Source organism: Hemicordylus capensis, chromosome 4 (assembly GCF_027244095.1).
Source record: "Hemicordylus capensis ecotype Gifberg chromosome 4, rHemCap1.1.pri, whole genome shotgun sequence".
NCBI classification, from domain to species: Eukaryota; Metazoa; Chordata; class Lepidosauria; order Squamata; family Cordylidae; genus Hemicordylus; species Hemicordylus capensis.
In genome coordinates this window covers 118,761,569-118,779,318 of record NC_069660.1, presented here as the reverse complement: position 1 = coordinate 118,779,318, position 17,750 = coordinate 118,761,569, and the positions used below count along the sequence as shown (strand labels likewise).

The 17,750-nt window shown below is 40.7% G+C and overlaps 1 protein-coding gene across 7 annotated transcripts in view; it reads left to right on the top strand.

The window, feature by feature from the left end:
* Nucleotides 1–17,750, top strand: part of SSX2IP (SSX family member 2 interacting protein) — a 37,740-nt gene that overhangs the window by 8,947 nt on the left and 11,043 nt on the right. For 3 of the 7 annotated variants that reach the window (XM_053246751.1, XM_053246750.1, XM_053246749.1), the window contains exons 2-11: nt 4,018–4,150; nt 5,075–5,241; nt 5,428–5,628; nt 8,757–8,867; nt 11,340–11,475; nt 12,047–12,122; nt 12,210–12,387; nt 13,598–13,748; nt 15,497–15,633; nt 16,193–16,366. In XM_053246751.1, coding sequence (XP_053102726.1) covers nt 4,108–4,150; nt 5,075–5,241; nt 5,428–5,628; nt 8,757–8,867; nt 11,340–11,475; nt 12,047–12,122; nt 12,210–12,387; nt 13,598–13,748; nt 15,497–15,633; nt 16,193–16,366 — 1,374 coding nt within the window. In that variant the 5' untranslated portion in view covers nt 4,018–4,107. Of the gene's footprint in view, nt 1–311; nt 371–4,017; nt 4,151–5,074; nt 5,242–5,427; nt 5,629–8,756; nt 8,868–11,339; nt 11,476–12,046; nt 12,123–12,209; nt 12,388–13,597; nt 13,749–15,496; nt 15,634–16,192; nt 16,367–17,750 lie in introns of all 7 variants that reach the window. The other 4 variants (XM_053246752.1, XM_053246755.1, XM_053246754.1 and 1 more) reach the window with 4 other exon arrangements.

Sequence of the window (17,750 nt, the reverse complement as noted above, 5' to 3'; positions counted from 1 at the left end):
AATCCGACTCAGTCATCGGGGAGTCAGAAGCAGGCACCTCGGGAGGCGACTCGGTGTCGGCTGGAGGGCGGCGGAGGAGGCAAACCAGGGGAGTGGCAAGGCTGTTGTAAACAGAGCAAACCTGGTGGATGTTGTGTGTTGAGGCACTGGGCGAGGAGGGTCACTGTAGGTGCCATATGGCAACGATGAGCCTCGTGTAGTTTTGCTATCGCTCCTCGAGTGCTGTTTGGGTGCGTGGGGGGGCGTGTATCCTCATCTTCGCTCTAAACGTCACGTTGTGTGATGATGTAACATTGTTTTGGGCATTGCAGCTCTCTTCGAGACGTTCTGTAGCTGATCACCTGTTTGGCTGATCCACAGAAACAGCATGGTGTGTGAGAGAATCCAGTGTAGTCTCATTGAAATCTGTTTTAATTCATTATCAAAAACAATTTGCTTTAAAAAAAATGTGTGGATCTGGCTGGTGACTGGGAAGGATATACACTAGATTGTTGCATGTCATGGAAGGGTTACATCTTTCTGTTTTTTAGCTGGTAATCTGCATTCTGCAAACTGCTTTCTAGCTGGTAATCTGCAATTCAGCTCTTGCAGGCTGCAATATGTATTTATCACATTCCTTGTAGATGTCAGAAAAGGACATAATACTGGATGTAGATATTTAGAAAGGACCTAATACTGGATAATCCAGTATGTGTACAATGTTTACTTAGATTGACATGCATCAGAAGGCTGGTGAGACAACTCAACATGATGTAGCTTGTATTATACCTAAAACAATCTGTCTATAGGATGACAGGATTCTTAAATCCAGTTGGAAAGTTCATTTTTCACACTATTGCTACACTAAATTTGCTATACAAGACTCTGTGATTTGTTAACTCCATAGGAGAAGATATTTGGCAAGGCTCACTAGTTTTAGAAGGACTAATGTGAATGACTGATGTGTTTTCTTACACTTATTTTTAATCAATAGCCGAATTTCTTTTTTAAAGATCTGTTGAGTGTTCCCCTCACCAAAACCTAGTGTGTTGATTCAGTCCACAAGATTCTTAGATCTTTGTGAGTGTTAACATACTACTTGATATTAAAGCACAAAGATATTGCCTATGAGATATGAAAAACGGTTTGCCTATCCCCTATTTGCCTCACTAGTATTCATGTGTCTCTTTCAAGAATGCAGTTTCTGAGAAATGATGGGTAAAAGAAACAAAATGGCTCTTATTATGTTTTAAAGATTAGGCATAGGGTTGTATAACTGAATGACTTCTGTGGCCCCTTAAATCATCCTTCATAAAACTGGTTTTGTTTCATCCGGCTAACAGAGCTGTCTGTGGGAGGGATTACTTCTCAAATGAAAGGCTTAAACTGTGTTAAACTGTCTTTGCAATCTAATCTTGGAACATGGTTCCCCAAGTGCTGCCCCTTGTTAAGTGTAGCACATTATGATGAACTAACTTAACATGTATGCTTGCACAAAAGTGTGTGAAAAGAAAGATGAAATGAAGTTACTAGATGCTTCTGTTTTGATGCTTTGTTTCAACACTGGAAAAAAATAGTTTGGACTCGGTGGTGGTGTCCGGGAGAGGTATATACAATGCTACCATGAAAAGGAGCTTGGTGATGCTAGACAACCCCCCCCCCCCTTTGTGTGTGTGTGTGTGTGTGTGTGTGTGTGGCATAGCATGTGGTATTGAAAGGCCAGATGGTGTAATGTAATGTGCTTGCACTGTAGTATGTTATCTGCTTCCAAAGGGGTAGTTGTTTTTAGTATGTAGCAGCAAAAATAAGTCTTATTGTGACACCTTAAAGACCTACAGAAAAAAAGTATAAGCATTTGTGAACTAGAGCTAACTTTATTTGATGAATGAAGTGTTATCTTTAGCTGGCAGAAACATATATTATGTGGGTATGGAGGCGGGGTGTAATTATTAACTGTGGACCACATGGCAAAGACGTAGAAAAGAAAGTTCCTTGATATATTAAAGAGTTACTCTATCATCTTGATTCAGGTCTGGATGGATAGAATTTGTTTGATTCTAGTTCAGCATTCATACCCTGGAATCTCTCTTGAAGTTCCCATGTTAAAGAATAGTGTCTTTCAAACCTGCAACAGAGTGTCCTGGGAGTCTTCCTTCTGGCTTCTGAATATTGCCATTTTTAATGTCAGATTTGTTCCCATTTATTCTTTTGTATGTGTACTGCTGTTTGTCCTGTATGTCCTGTGTAGTCAGCAGAAGGGTAGTGCACATCACATTGGAGCATGAGTAGGTGAATGACCCCTTGATGTGCATAGTTGCTGCTATTAGGTCCTATAGTGTTGCGTGTGCAGGCATGAGATAGAATTGACACCTGGGTTTGTTGTAGGGTCTGGTCCCTGTGTTGGTGTGGCTCAGGGGCATAGCTATAATTGAACGAAAGGGTTCAAAGAACACGGGCCCCCAGCTCCTGAGGGCCCTCCAGCTCCATCCTTTCCTATTTTCTCCATTGTCTCCCTCAATCTGAGGGGCCACCAGAGAGAGGGATGAATACGGGCCCCTTCTTCTCTAGCTACGCCCCTGGTGTGGCTGTTATGTGGTTTGTGGCTGCTGGTGAGGACCTGTTTAAGATGGGGGTTTGTAAGTAATGACAGACCTACCATCCAAGGGCTGTGAGTGGGAAGTGTTGTTGTACAGGACAGGCTGTAAGATGTTACTTTGGAGTGGTTTAAGGTGGGAGCAAATAATGTCCTGTCATTTTCTGTTTTGGTACTGTTCAAAGGGAAACCTCAAGATGAAACTGTTGTATTAGAATTTACCAAGAGCTTTGCTTCTAACTGTTGGAGCTTACGTCTAGACAATGATTTCTTGACACATTACGGGGTTGATTAGGTTTGCATATAATTAGGAGGATTTTGATGTCAGTTACTGCTGCTCTGAATTTTTACTGTGCTCATGTTGTATGTTAAGCTGCATTTGCATTCACACACATCTCCCCCCACCCCCCGCTCGTCAAACTGGGATAACACTTAAGTGAACTGTAGTCTGTGAAAGTTTATGCTACAATAAATTCATCTTTAAGGTGCTACAAGACTCTCTGCTACTTATCTTGTCACTTAATTCTGAACTGTTGTTTAAACATACCCATCAGCTACAAACGTTTACAGTAACACCATATGAATTTATAATTGAACAGTTCTGCATCAAAAGGCTTGTTTAGCTAGCACTTAAAATTAGTAGATTCTTCAGCTCAACTTTTGTTTAAAATTTTGCAGCAGAGGAACAATTTCCCCTGACACTGCTAATTTGGCTTGCATTATAATTCTCTGAGTACTTTCTGGTAGTAAAACATTATTCCACTATTAAGTACAGTGGGCAATGTCCAGACTTGGCAGATATCTTTAATGTAATTAACGTTATTCAACTAACATAATGTCAAGTAGCAATGTGAGGTGTCTTATCCTTTTTCCAATGCTGAAAATCATGTAAATATTTAAAAAACCTAAAAAGTACTAATATATATGTAGTAGAAATTAGATTGCCAGTCTGTTTGAAATGTTGACTGTACATACAGGAATGTGTGTTCCCTCTTTTTGCAAACTAACCTTCTGTAAGAGGCACCAATACTTTCCAGCTGAATGCTTTTTCTTTTTATTCAGAGATGAAACTGCATGTTGCTCACATGCTTCCAAGTTGTAAAACCTTCTATTGCTTGCTTGCAGGAGGCTTGTCATGTACTGAATAATATATACTGATAACGAGGTTGCCCTAGATAAATTATTGGCACTTGTCTTTACAGGGTGGTGGAGTTTTGATTTGTAATTTATGTCTAATCATTGCAAACAGAAATATTCCTCTGTTTGGTGATATATTTTTAAATATTTGTCCAGTCTTATGAATTTGAAAATACAGAATGTGGCTTTAACAGAGCAGAATATGCTTTGTTAAAGCCACATTCTGTACCTAGATTCTTCTATGCCTGCTTTAGCCTCTCGTTTGAATGAAATACTCTTGTTAATCTAAAATATTCTTGCTATTTTAGGAGATGCTTACATAGGAGATTTAACCCACAGTTGTCATAATGCTTCTCCACTGAAGCGGCTGATCAGGTACTCTGGATGTGTTTGTTGCTATGGGAGATTGGAACACTATTGCAGTGCCAGCACTGTTGCCAGGTAAAATATTGAAGCCATACATTGAAAATAAAGTGTGTTTATTGCAGAGGAATGACTTGATTAGTTAACAATAAATATTTAGTAGTTGCTAGCCTAGGAAAATGAAACATCTGGCTACAAAATACCTGCTGTTCTTTAAAGTGGAAATGCAGAATGATGTGACTGTTTAGAATGTACTTTGCGATAGTAGCTCACTTTTCTTTCTTTCCAAAATTGTGATAATTATTTCTATATATGTAGCTAAATACTCTTTAATAGTGTTAAGTTTAGTGCAATACATTGTACTTTTAGAGTATTCTGGCTAATGTTGCAGTAAGCTTTGCTGGGCAAAGGGAAGTTTAGACACACAGTAGTGTATCTGAAAGAAATCCATATCACAAATATTGACTACATATGAGAAGGCATACAACAACAACAATTTATTTATCGCTTTTCAGCAAAAGTTTCCAAAGCAGTTTACACAGAGAAATAATAAATAAATAAGGTGGCTCCCTGTCCCCCAAACGCTTACAATATAAAAAGAAACATAGACACCAGCAACAGTCACTTGAAGTACTGTGCTGAGGCTGGATAGGGCCATTTACTCTCCCCCTTCTAAATAAAGAGAATCACCACGTTAAAAAGGTGCCTCTTTGCCCAGTTAGCAGGGGGAAATTCATTAATCACAGTAACACTTGAGAACAAGATTTGTTACTATGAATGTTTTGGGATTGTTCTGATAAACTACCTGCTAAATGTTAAGAATTCTGTTTTTTAATACAGTTCTTTTAATATAGTTCTAAGTAACTTCAAGTATTTAATTGTCACTGGCTACTTATTGATCTGGAATTGCCTGGTTGTATGTTCTCTGATTGATTAGTGCAGAAATTACAGTACTACTTGTTTGGTATTCCTGACTTGCATTGTTTTGATTTTCCCCTCCAGATAATACTACTACTTGGTATACCTCAGCCAAAAAGATGTCCCCCTCAAGCTTAAGTGTGCAGCAAGTGTCACGTTCACCACTGCCTTTGTCAAAAAGTGCGCACAGCTTTTTTAGTGCCTTTTGCACAGAAGAGAATGTTGAACAGAGTCTCTCCTATCTTAACAGGGTAAATCAACTGGTTGTGCAAGTACAAATATGAATGTGAAGATGCTCTTCTGGAGAATAGTCTGCCATCCCCAATGTCTTCAGTAGCAGAGATAGTAGTGGGATTTGATACGGCTCTGAATGTTGTGAGGGAGCCTACATGTGAAGAGAGAGTGGCTTTTAAATAATTTCTCTTCTCTTGTGCTAGGAACTGACTACGCTTGGCTTCCCTTCACTTTATGCAGACTCCAAAGGTAAAGAGTTAGGTGTAGTATCGGTTTTAAACTGTATGAATGAACTGCTTCTGCTTCAGCGCAAGAATCTCCGAGCTCAGGAAGAAGCAGAAACCCAGCATTTAAAACTGGGCAGTGATATGGACCATCTGCAGAACTGCTATACAAAATTAAAGGTATAATGACTAGAACACTGTTTCAAATTATGCTATAGTACTCCTGCTTAGTAAATATACACCCTTGAATGTTTTCACACGCTTGTTTTTGGTTTTTATTATTTGCTAGTCAAATTAATCAAATTGAAGATTAAGGTGGGTGCAGGGGGCTGTGCTCTCTCTCTCTCTCTTTTTTCATTTGTGTGTAGAATGAGTTTTGTTCTGGGTGGCAATATCAAGGCAGTGTGTACACATATATTCAGAGTGGGACCTTGCTGATTCAACCTGAGTGGGATCTAAAAAATGTGTGAGCATGCACACACCTTAGAAGGAACAGTGGCAGAAGGCCCTGAATTTAGCTTAGTTCTCAACACTTCAGAATGTGTAATCACATGCTATTTAGTCAGGTGTCCTCAAAAATGAAGGAATTGGATATTACTGTCATGTAGTTAATGTCCAGCTAACTACAGACTGACATAGGGCTGGAAGTTAAATCTTTTAATCTGCTTTGTTTAATTGTGATTGACTATCCTTCCTAAGAAGGAAGTTGCTTGTCTATAACCTTATTTGTGCTCCTGTCACTTGTCCCTTTAGAATCTGGCAATTGTAATTGATGTTTCAGTGGAGCTTTAATTTCTGATACAAATATGAATGTTTATCAGATTCAAAAATAATGCAGTTGCTTAAAATTCTGGTTACTTGTAACAGTGGCTTACATGATGACAGCCTTTCAGCTATGGAAGGAGGACTATGGGTCTGCAAGTAGCCTTCAGTGTCCCTGTGCTGAAGGCTTCTTTGTAAAAGTGGACTGGACACAAAAAGGGCGTGGAGTTTTTGTGTATGTCTCCCATCCCTCCAAAATGTAAGAACAACCCTGCTGGATCAGGCCCAAGGTCCCTCTAGTCTGGTATCCTGTTTCCCGCAGTGGTCCACCAGGTGCCCCTGTAAGCCCACAGGTAAGAGATGAAGGAATGCCCCTCCTCCTGCTGTTGCTTCCCTGCAACTGGTATTCAGAGACATGTTACTTCTGAGCCTGGAGGTAGCCTATAGGCATCAAGGCAAGTAGCCATTTATAAACGTTTCCTCCATGAATTTATCCAAGTCCCTTTTTAAAGCTATCCAAGCTGGTGGCCATCCTCACATAGTGTGGCAGAGAATTCCATAGATTAACTATGCACTGTGTGAAAAAGTACTTCCCTCTGTCAGTTCTAAATTTCCTGGCTGTCAGTTTCATGAGATAACATTGGTTCTAGTGTTGTGAGAGAAGAGTTTCTGTCTCTTTCTCTACCCACTCTTTCCACACCATGCATAATGTTATAGCCCTCCATTATGTCTCCCCTAAGTCGCCTCTTTTGTAAACTAAAAAGCTGCAGACGCTATAGCCTTGCCTCAAAAAGAGGCCCCTGGTCATCTTGGTTGTCCTCTTCTACCCCTTTTCCAGTTCTAAAATGTCCTTTTAAAGTTAAGGTAACCAGAACTACACATAGTAATCCAATTATGGCTGCACCATAAATTTGTATAAAACCCTTCCTATTTGCATAAATCTGGTCCTAAGCATTGCACAACATTGGAAAGGAGTGCTTCACTGCTGCCTGGAAGCATGTTGAAGGCGTTCCGCAGCAGCCCTGTTGCTATATCATTCAGGCTGCCATTGAAATTCTGTTGATGGTGGGTCGCTGCTATCAACAGAGGACTGCCCATGTCGGGCACCAGCAGAATTCAGCAGGAGGAGTAACAAAATCAAACAAGACATAAGCAGGTCAAAACTAATAAGAAGCTTCCACCTAGGAAATGGTATATGGCGGTTTCCTATGTTCATATGCATGGATGGATTCATAGGGGAAGAGGTAGTCAAACTATTTAGGGCTTTAAAGGTCAAAACCAGCACTTTGCCTTGCACTTGGAAACTCACTGGAAGCCGCCAGTGAAGGTTTTTATAATGTGCTCAAAACGATAGTGCCCTGCAAATTCCTAAACTACTGTGTTTTGATTTAACTGCAATTTCTGAACACTCTTTATTGGCTGCCCATGCTGAACGCATAGTAGTAATCTAATCTGAATGTGACTAAGGCATGTGCAACAGTGGCCAAATCTGCATTTTCCCAGGAAACGGTGCATCTAGTACACTGCAAGCTGCCGAGAGGGAGAGATACACATTCGTGTGTGTGTATATATATGTGTGTATATATATATATATAGTCATTAAATGTAAGACCTGCTGAATACCTAACTAGTTCAACAGCAAAATTCAGGAGAGCCATGACCCTTGCTCAGCTAAATGCATTCCCCACTGAGGTTTTAAAGGGGAAGTTCAAGAAATTACCATACTCAGCCTGCATTTGCCCTTGTGGCTCGGGAGAATAGAAACAACTGCTCATGTAATTCTTTACTGCATATTTTACAAGGATATTTGAATCAATTTTATCTCTGCTTTTAATGCAGTTTCCTGGCCACACCAAGGACTTTTATTTAGATTACCTGCTGTCAAATTTTAAAGACACTGTGTCCAGGAATGTGGCCAAGTTCTGCTATGTAGCTTGTAGAACCCATAAAAAACTTATTATTTGATTATTATTGGCTGTTATTCTGTATCTACAAATGCTGGTCAATGACCGAAATAAAGCTATCTAGTACACTGCTGAAACCTGACAAAAGTGCTCCTGGCAACTGCTGCCACTTGAGCATCCAATTGCAGTACTGCGTGCAAGAACCCTTCCAAGCCGTGAACTTGATTCTTAGGGCAAAGTTCCACCCATCCAGAACAGTCTGTACAGCAACTCTGGATTGGTTAATTGACTGACTGACAAGATCTCTGCCTTGTCTGGACTAAGCTTGTTAACCTCATTTCAGTTCTTGACTACTTTCAATAGGTCATTCCTTCCATGACCTCTTGGATCTATGAAAATGAAGGCGAGACCCTGGTATAGTTTGCATATTGATGACATTGCCCTCCAGATATACAGGCAACTTCTCTCTGCAGTTGCTTATAGAAATTTAATAGCATGAGGGCCAAGATATACTCCTGAGGTACCCCACAGGCCAAGAGGTCAAGCAGCATTTACCTTGTGAAATCTGCCTATTAGAAAGGATTTGGATCTTTTTAGTAAATTTCATTAATTTTGAGTAATATTTCCCTCCCATTTTAATAGGAACAGCTGGAAACCTCAAGAAGAGAAATAGTTGGACTTCAAGAAAGGGATAGACAACTACAGTGCAAGAATAGGAATTTGCACCAATTACTCAAAAATGAGAAAGATGAGGTTAGTTAGCCTGTGCCTTTTTGGTAACTGTTCTGGTACCTTTCATATACTGGGGGGATTTTTGTAAGTAGCATTGTTTTTTCATTTTATAGGAATTCCTGTACAAGAGGGCTTAAAACCTATTTTTCTGCTATCTTATTTGCTTATACAACAAATGAATTCATCGTGCATGTGTAAGGTGATGGTTCTCCTTCCTGGTCCTCAAGGTGGGGCTTGCGGCCTCTTCTGCACCTCATAAGGGTGGGAGGGGGTTAAGTCACCCTCTTCCTTCTTCACCAGCTGGGGAGAGGGGATGCCTGGCTCCTCACCAGGAGACCCAAACCCTGCTACTGCCTGTCTCCACTTAACACCTCCTTATTGGCATGAGGCCCTCTAAATAGTCTGTTACACCTGTGGCTCTGCTTTGGCCCTGCCCTGCTTCTTCTCCTACCCCTACTGTGCTCTCTCAATCACCTATTTGCCTGGTTTCCCATAGGGTTGTTTCCCAAACACAGCTTCCTCCCTCTCATTCTGTGGCCCTGCCACTCTGTCATACGGCATCATTTCCTGAGCGGAAAGTCTGTTCAGCTTGCCGCAGTCAAAAATCTGTACGCTGGACCAAGCATGCCCAGCCTCCAGCTTGCTGCCTTCCTGGCCCACCCCTATGATTGATTGATTTGATTTATATACCGCCCTTCCAAAATGGCTCAGGGCGGTTCACAACATGAATAACCCTATGTCAGGGTTAGTGCAGTGTTCCCTCTAACAGAGTTTCCTAGATGTTGTTGACTATAACTCCCAGCCAAAGGCCGTTGTAGCTGGGGATGCTGGGAGTTGTAGTGAACAACATCTGGAAATTCCTGTTAGAGGGAACATTGGTTGGGTGGCTGCTGGAGGCCTGTGTCATCAGAGCTGATCCTGCTGATGTCATGCCCACTGTTCAGGCAGAGGAATGGGCTGGCTGTTGGGGTGAATGCCAGATAGCACTTGGGGTTGGGGTGTGTGTGAGATTTTTGCCAGTTCCCCATCCCTCCAGAAGCTCTCGGTGTGATCTGGAAGTAGGTCCTTGGGGACCTAATGTGGAAAGTGGTGCCACTAGTAGTGTGTGCATGTTTATTTCCCCCCTCCCCTGCCTGCCTGTGTGTTGGCCACTATGTGTTTCTAGAGAACTTTTCATATCATGTTCTTATGTGATTGTTATGGGATTAAAAGAATGTGCGTCAAGCCTCTTATTTTTACTAGTAGTTTTAACTTGTATTCATTTATTGTTAAATTTATATACTGCCTTTCATTAAAACAATCCCAAGGCGGTTTACAGCAAAATTTAAAAACAAGATTGTACAAAAGACACAACATATTAAGCTAAAACTATAAAACAAATCTGATTAAAAATTTAAAACAAAAGCATAAAAGCAATACAGAGTACAAAGAGCAGCAGCAGAGACAATCAAATAAAAGCCTGGGCAAAAAGCCAAGATTTTACACTCTTTCTAAAAGCTGTGATGGAGACAGAGGAACGAATAGCCACTGGTACAAACTGGTAGCCAGTGCAGCTCTTTCAAAATGGGTGTGATGTGCTCCCACCTGGCAGCTCCAGATAAAACCCTAGCTGCCACATTTTGCACTAGCTGTAGTTTCCTGATATTCTTCAAGGGCAGCCCCACGTAGAGCACATTACAGTAATCCAGCTGTGACGTGACTAAAGCATGGGTAACTGTGGCCAGATCTGCCTTCTCAAGAAACGGACGCAGCTGGTGCACTAGCTGAAGCCGTGCAAAGGCACCACTGGCCACCACCTCCACCTGAGCTTCCAAAAGCAGAGCCGGGTCCAGTAATGCCCCCAAGCTGTGTGCTTGCTCTTTCAAGGGGAGTGCAACCAGCGTGAGAGCCAGTGTGCTATAGTGGTTAGAGTGCTGGACTAGGACCTGGAAGACCAGAGTTCAAATCCCCATTCAACCATGATACTTGTTGGGTGACTCTGGGCCAGTCACTTCTCTCTCAGCCTAACCTATTTCAAAGGGTTGTTGTGAGGAGAAACTTAAGTATGTAGTACACAGCTCTGGGCTCCTTGGACACAGCGGGATATAAAATGTTAAATAAATAAACCCCATCCGGAACTGGTAAAATCTCCTCATCCCAATTGGCTCTCCTACTGACCAACATTACCTTAGTCTTGTCCGGATTCAATTTCAGTTTATTAGCCCACATCCAACCCATCACAGCCTCCATTTTCCCTCTGATCCACCCCTTGAATTGGTAAACAAAGAGGAAACCCATAAACGGGTCAAGGGATGATTATCTGAGAGAACTGGTTGCCTTTCATCACACTTGGGGGAAAAAAATTACTGGCATTGTGGATTTCCATGGGTAGATCTGCTAGAGTTTTTTTTTTTTTCTTGGTGCCCAAGTATTATTGATTATACTAAGTAGTTTTTTAATAACAGGTCTTAAAATTTTAGATTTTGAGTAATGTTTAAAATGTTTGTTTTGTAGGTACAGAAATTACAGAACATTGTTGCAAGTCGGGCAACCCAGTACAATCATGATATGAAGAGGAAAGAGAGAGAATTCAACAAACTGAAGGAGCGTTTTCATCAACTCCTTATGAACAAAAAAGATAAAAAATGTGGTATGCTTGCTACTAACATTTATTTATTTATTTATCTATCAAATTTATATCCCACCCAAACTTATGTCTCTGGGCGGCCAACAACAATTAAAACACATATAAAAGTTAAAACAGTTCAACATAAAACACAAAGTTAAAACAATACAATAATTTAAAAGCCATAAAATCAAACTAACAGTATTTTAAATTAAAAACCTGAGAAAGCTTGGGTAAAAAAAAAGGGTTTTCAAATGTTTTTTAAAAATAGCCAGGGATGGGGAGGATCGTAACTCACATTCCACAATCTCGGGACAGCAACCAAGAAGGCCCGTCTCTGTGTGACCACCAAACGAGTTGGCGGTAGCTGTAGACGGACCTCCTCAGACAACATCAATGGGCGGTGTAGTTTCTCTTAGATACTCAGGACCTAAGCCGTTTAGGGCTTATAACTAGCACTTTGTATTTTGCCCGGAAACTGCTGTCTTGAAGCATCCACTGCCATCTTGAAGCATGAAAGTTGCAAACATAAATGCGAAGTCATTTTTTAATCTTTCATTTTGTATGTGTGAAATAACTTCTCTCCTTCTTGTAGCCATGGATGTCCTAAACTACGTTGGCAGAGTTGATGGTAAGAGAGGTGCATGGAGAACTGGGAAAACAGAAGCTAGGTGAGCTGGTTGCTATGAAATTATTTTTTTCTCACGATATTGGATGTTTCATGTTTTAGTTTTATATTTTAAGTGCTCTGCTTTTAGGAATGAAGAAGAAATGTACAAAGTTCTCTTAAATGAGTATGAAGAGCGCCAGAAACAGCTTCTGGTAGAAAATACTGAGCTCAAGAAGCTACTTCAGCAAATGAAGAAGGAAATGATTTCTCTCCTTCCACCGCAGAAACAAAAACCTAAAGAGAGGGCTGAAGATGGCAATGGAACTGTAAGTGGCATCTAGTGTGCACAAGTGTACAAAATTGCACCATTATGTCACTAGATCTTGCAAACATTTAGAACATAACATCCCTCCTAGATCAGGCTCAAGGTCAATCTAGTCCAGCATCCTGTTTCACACAGTGGCCCACCAGATGCCTTCAAGAAGTCCACAGGCAGTGGGTGAGGGCTTATCTCTTCTCCTTCCGTTGTTTTCCCTGCAACTGGTATTTAGCGGCATCATGCCTCTGAGGCTTACATTAAATCATATTTGCCATTTTGCCACCCACTCCTCCAAGTTTGGAGAGATCTTTTTGGCCTCACAATCTGTTTTGGATTTCACTATCCTAAATAGTTTAGTGTTATCTGCAAGCGTGGCCACTCAAATTTACACAAGAGTCTTTGGTGTGGAACTTTGTCAAAAGCTTTTTGGAAGTCTAAGTGTACTATGACAACCAGATTAGCTTTATGCACCTGCCTGTCGACACTCTCAAAGAACACCAAAAGGTTAGTGAGGCAAGACTTGCCCTTGCAAAAGCCATGCTGATTCTCCTTAGCAGGGCCTTTTCTATACATTTTTGAATTTGTTCAGAACTCTTGGGTGGATTCCATCTGGCCCTGGCGATTTGTTCACTTTTAGTTTTTCAAGACAGTTTAGAACATCTTCCCTTGTCATCTCAAATTCGCCCCGTTCTTCAGCATCTGAGCCTGAGAAGCTCAGTTCTGGAGAGGATATATGGTCATTATCCTCTGCTTTGAAGACAGATGCAAAGAACTCATTCTTCTTCTTGGGTAGCTCTGAACCTGGGTGCATCTGGTTGGCTTCAGTGCCTCCTGTAGGTATTCTTGAAGTGCTTGTGTGTTGTAAGTAGATGTGCAGCTGAATGGCTAAACTGATAAATAGCAGCTGTAAACTGGTTGGCCACGGGAAGTAAGTGAATGGAGATTTCTGCAAGGATTTAGTTTATAGTCGTGAAGATTTGTGAACTGCTTTTCAGTTCAAAACATTACAGTGTTAAAACATGCATTTTAGCATACACTAAAACATTCAAGGCAAAAGGCAAACTAAACCAGTGGCATTATCTTAGCATCAGCAAGAATAATACAAACTAAGGGCCAACTGCCCTAAGGCAACTCCCTATTAGGGCTAATAATTTTTTTTTAACCTCCCTACTGTTGTTTCACAGTTACTCTTAAGTTACAGGTTTTTGCTTTTGCAGGTCCTATCAGACATGGAGGAGGACTCTGGAGAAGTAAATAAAGAGAACATGTGGGAACTCTCTTGTGAAACAGTACGAGAGCAGCTTGCTAACAGCATTAGAAAGCAGTGGAGAATGCTGAAAAATCATGTGGAAAGGCTGGACAACCAAGGTAAGCCTGGGGTCTGAATTGTGGCATACTTTCTGCAATGTTGCTTATTTATTTTAAGTAATGCAGAAGGCTACTGGTCTATAAACAAAGCATTTTTACATGGGGAATTTAGATTTATTTAAAATATATTAAACCCAAGAAAAGAAATGTTTCATGTTGCACATCAATAGAACACAGGGGAAAATACATCCAAGTAATTGCTGTAAATAATACAGAAGGGCCTCGATATCTGCAGTTTCATTATCATCTGCGCTCAGGTAAAAGACACTCGACCTCAGCATACGTGAGGGAGGGAAAAACATATGTCAACCTCACGTATCCGTGGGTTGGGGTTGGCCAGAAATGACCGTGGAGGTCATTTCTGACCACCATTTTGTGTTTCAGAGACTCAAAATGGCTCCGTTTAAAAAACAACAACAACCCCCCCATTTTTGGCCAATTGGGGGGCATTCCTGGGCACAGCGCAACTCGGGGAGCAGCTAGGCATCTTCCCCCTGTATTTTCCCCCACGAAAATCAATGTTTTTCAGGTATTTTCCCCTGACTGGGAGCCTAACCCCCAGTTCCCCATTACCACAGTGCCTCAATATTCGTGGTTTCCATATCTGAGGTACAACTGCAGAACAGAACCCCCACAAATATAGAGGTCCTCCTGTAGATCCAAATCACAGTTTTACTTGCACGTTTTCTAAAAAATGAAGTTTCTTGCTCTCTCCAATCTTCCCCTCCTGATTGTTTTAATATATCATTTTGTCTGAATTGTTTCAATTGCAAATGTTTTGAGAATAGTTCTCCAGTTATTTCCTCTTTCTCCAGGCAATGGTATACATTAAACTGAATGTTATTGCAAATAATTAAGAATTGGGAGAGAGTAGGTTCATGGCCAAGCATTAAGCTTATTGAAAGCGTTAACCAGTGTTTGTGTATGATTTTTATTCCTGTCTTTAATGTTCATGAAAGGCTCTGCATGTTGGCTGTTTTCCTTCAAGTCTCTCAAAATTGTCGTCTTTTATATATGAGACTGTGTAATGCTCAGTGTATACCATTTTCTTTTACTCCTTTATACATTAGTGGAGTGAATGTGATTGCCTACTTAAAGTTGGTTGGAGGCTTGCCAGTGGTTTCAATAGATTTTTCTGAAAGTACACTAGTTGTTTATCTGATGAGGACTAAGTGGCCCACACAATCCCAAAGAGCATAAGCAATTAAAAGACAATTCAGCCTTATTTTCAATTTATAAAGAATATCTCATGTATATTTCATATCTTGTCCATTTGTTGAGAGGATTGGAATGCTTGACCTCTGATAGTCTGAATTTCTTGGTCTGAATAGATCTTTTTATGGTACTTGATCAGATACAGCAATTAAAGTTCATAACAGCATACAGTCAATCTAATATGTTAACAACATTAGGTTAAAAAAAAATTCTAACAGGGTGAACATCATGACCTAGTGAGCCTTAAGCATTACTTGTCAGATTTTATACACAATAGTGTAAAGAAGTAACAAATACATTCTTATCAGAGAAAAGATACGTTCCATAAAATTCCATGGACCTTCCCGATAAATCCGTTAAAAGGGGAAAAATCAACTTACTGTATGGAGTACTATAAAAAGCACAGTGAAGTAAAATATGCGCGATATCTTCTGTTGGTTTGAATCTATATAAGACCAGTTTTAAATGTTCTGTACAAAATTTAGTAACTTCTAATACAAAAAATTAAGGAAAGTCACTTTTTGAACTTGTAGTATCACATGTGCACTCTGGAACACTGAATGATAAAGATACAATCTCAAGAGAGGAACATGAACTGGAAATTGAAAGGCTACAGGTAGAAATTCAACAGTGTAAAGAGATGATAAAAACTCAACAGCAGCTCTTACAGGTGAGCTCTTTTCAAACGGTTGACTGTGTGGTGCAGAGGTTAAGATAAGTAAAGTGCACAAAATGAATACGTGAGATCTGTCTTGTTTTTCTTATTGACATTTGTGTACTCCAATACCTCTCTGTGTGTGGGTGGGTTGATGCAAATGGAAAAGAACCAGATCAAAAGATCTTACAGAGTATTTGTACCCTGGTCTGCTTCACATTTGTAGTAGATGGAAGGGATGGAAATGTCAACTCCATGGGATTTTCCTTGTACTTTTTAGAACTCATTAGTCTTGCATACATGCTACAGGTAGTATAATGTTCAAGTACAGACCAGCTGAAGATAAATGGGATGCTTTCCTTATTTGATAGTTCAACCTTTGGTTTCCTCCCTCGCACCAACATATGTCATCCTGACTGCCTGGCCTAACAAAACACTTTGTCCCTGATCCCAATTAGATTTTCCCCCCTCACTTGTTCAGCTCTTCCTGCAACTAAGTTTTATTTTGCTATGGCCAGAGTAGGCTTCCAAGTAACCACTTCTGATTTTTCTGTACTTCACATCTTACCTGCAGCAGCAGCTAACTTCTCCATGTGATGATGATACCAATATGTTGCTACAGGACTGTTACTTACTGGAAGAAAAAGAGCGATTGAAGGAGGAGTGGAAACTCTTCAGAGAACAGAAGAAGAACTTTGAGAAAGAGCGGAAAAGTTTTACAGAAGCTGCTATTAGACTAGGAATTGAGGTACCTGATTGTTAGTTCTGGAGATCAGGCACTCCTGCATTTTTTAGGAATGTAAATCTAATTACTAAGCATCAGAGCTGATTTACATCACAGGCTTTGTTTTTGTTTTCACCATCACATGGTACCGTGCTTGGCCAAACTTGTGTAACCCACACATGTGTGAACCAAAATCTACCTTGAAAATAATCATTGGAATTATCCGGAACCAAATTTGCAAGTGGGAATAATACATGGATTCCAGTCCAGACAGTACTGTGCCCCAGAAGAGCAAATGGACTCTAAGATGAGCACTTTTAAGACTAAAGTTTTTTTTGTTTTTTTTTACGGAGAAGAAGCACAATGCAAAAATGTGGTATCTGGCAAACTTAGTAATGCAGAGAGTGAAGGCAGTTCCCAAGGAGGCAGGGGGAAGGTGGAGGCTCAGATAACTTTGCAAGAGGTGGAATGTGGGCTGGGGAAATGGAGAGTGGAGAGTGGGTGAAGAGCTAGAGAAAGTAAAGAGCAACTTTATACATGCACTTTTAATCTGATGTTTTGTACGCAAAACCAAGGGAGTGGATGTTATTGAAGAGATTAAAAGGTCCTATCCAGTAAGCTGTTGCCAGTGTTGTAGGTAAGAAGGAAGCCATGTTCACCATTATGTTCCTCAGTGACGGGTGAGAAAGCACCAGGATGGCACCTTAAATTTTCAATCCGGCTTGGACTTTCCCAGATAGCAGGTTTCACCACGGGTTTATTGTGAGTTCGAATTTGTCCAAAAAACCCGATGCAAAAGTGGATTTTCTTTTTAAACAACCGAAATAAATCTGGCTAGATTCTGATGCACAATGAAAAACCTGAATCATGTGTGAAGTGTCCCCAGTATCTCGCACAGACTTCAGCACGAATCCGGCCGATGTGCAAATGCACACCCTCCATTCTGAGCTAAAAGCCCTGTCTGGAAATGCTCCAGGTGGCAGTTCAGGAATTGATGCATATACCAGCTTTTCGGGAGGATTATGAGGGTACTGTTGGAGGTAGGAACTGCTTGGGATACTAGGGAGGGCAGCATAGTGTGTGGCATCAACTGTGTTGAGTACTCCTGAGGTAAGGATAGAGTGCAGTAGGACACTAGAGGGCCAGAATGCCTGCTACAATCTTGTTTCCAGAGATCACACATGTGTGTTTAAAAACAGAGACGGATAGGTTTTTTCTTTCTGAGGTTCCTAGAAGAGGTTGCAAAGGCAGGAAAGTTAAAGGGCAAAGGAAAGAAGATGGCTAGGAATTTTTATTTCGGTGACAGAGGAAAATGCATGGATGAGGAATTTGCTGTTTTATTGGATCGCCAAGACAAAAGGGCACTAGTACACCAGCATCTAGTTAATTGTACAAGAGCTTGCCATGG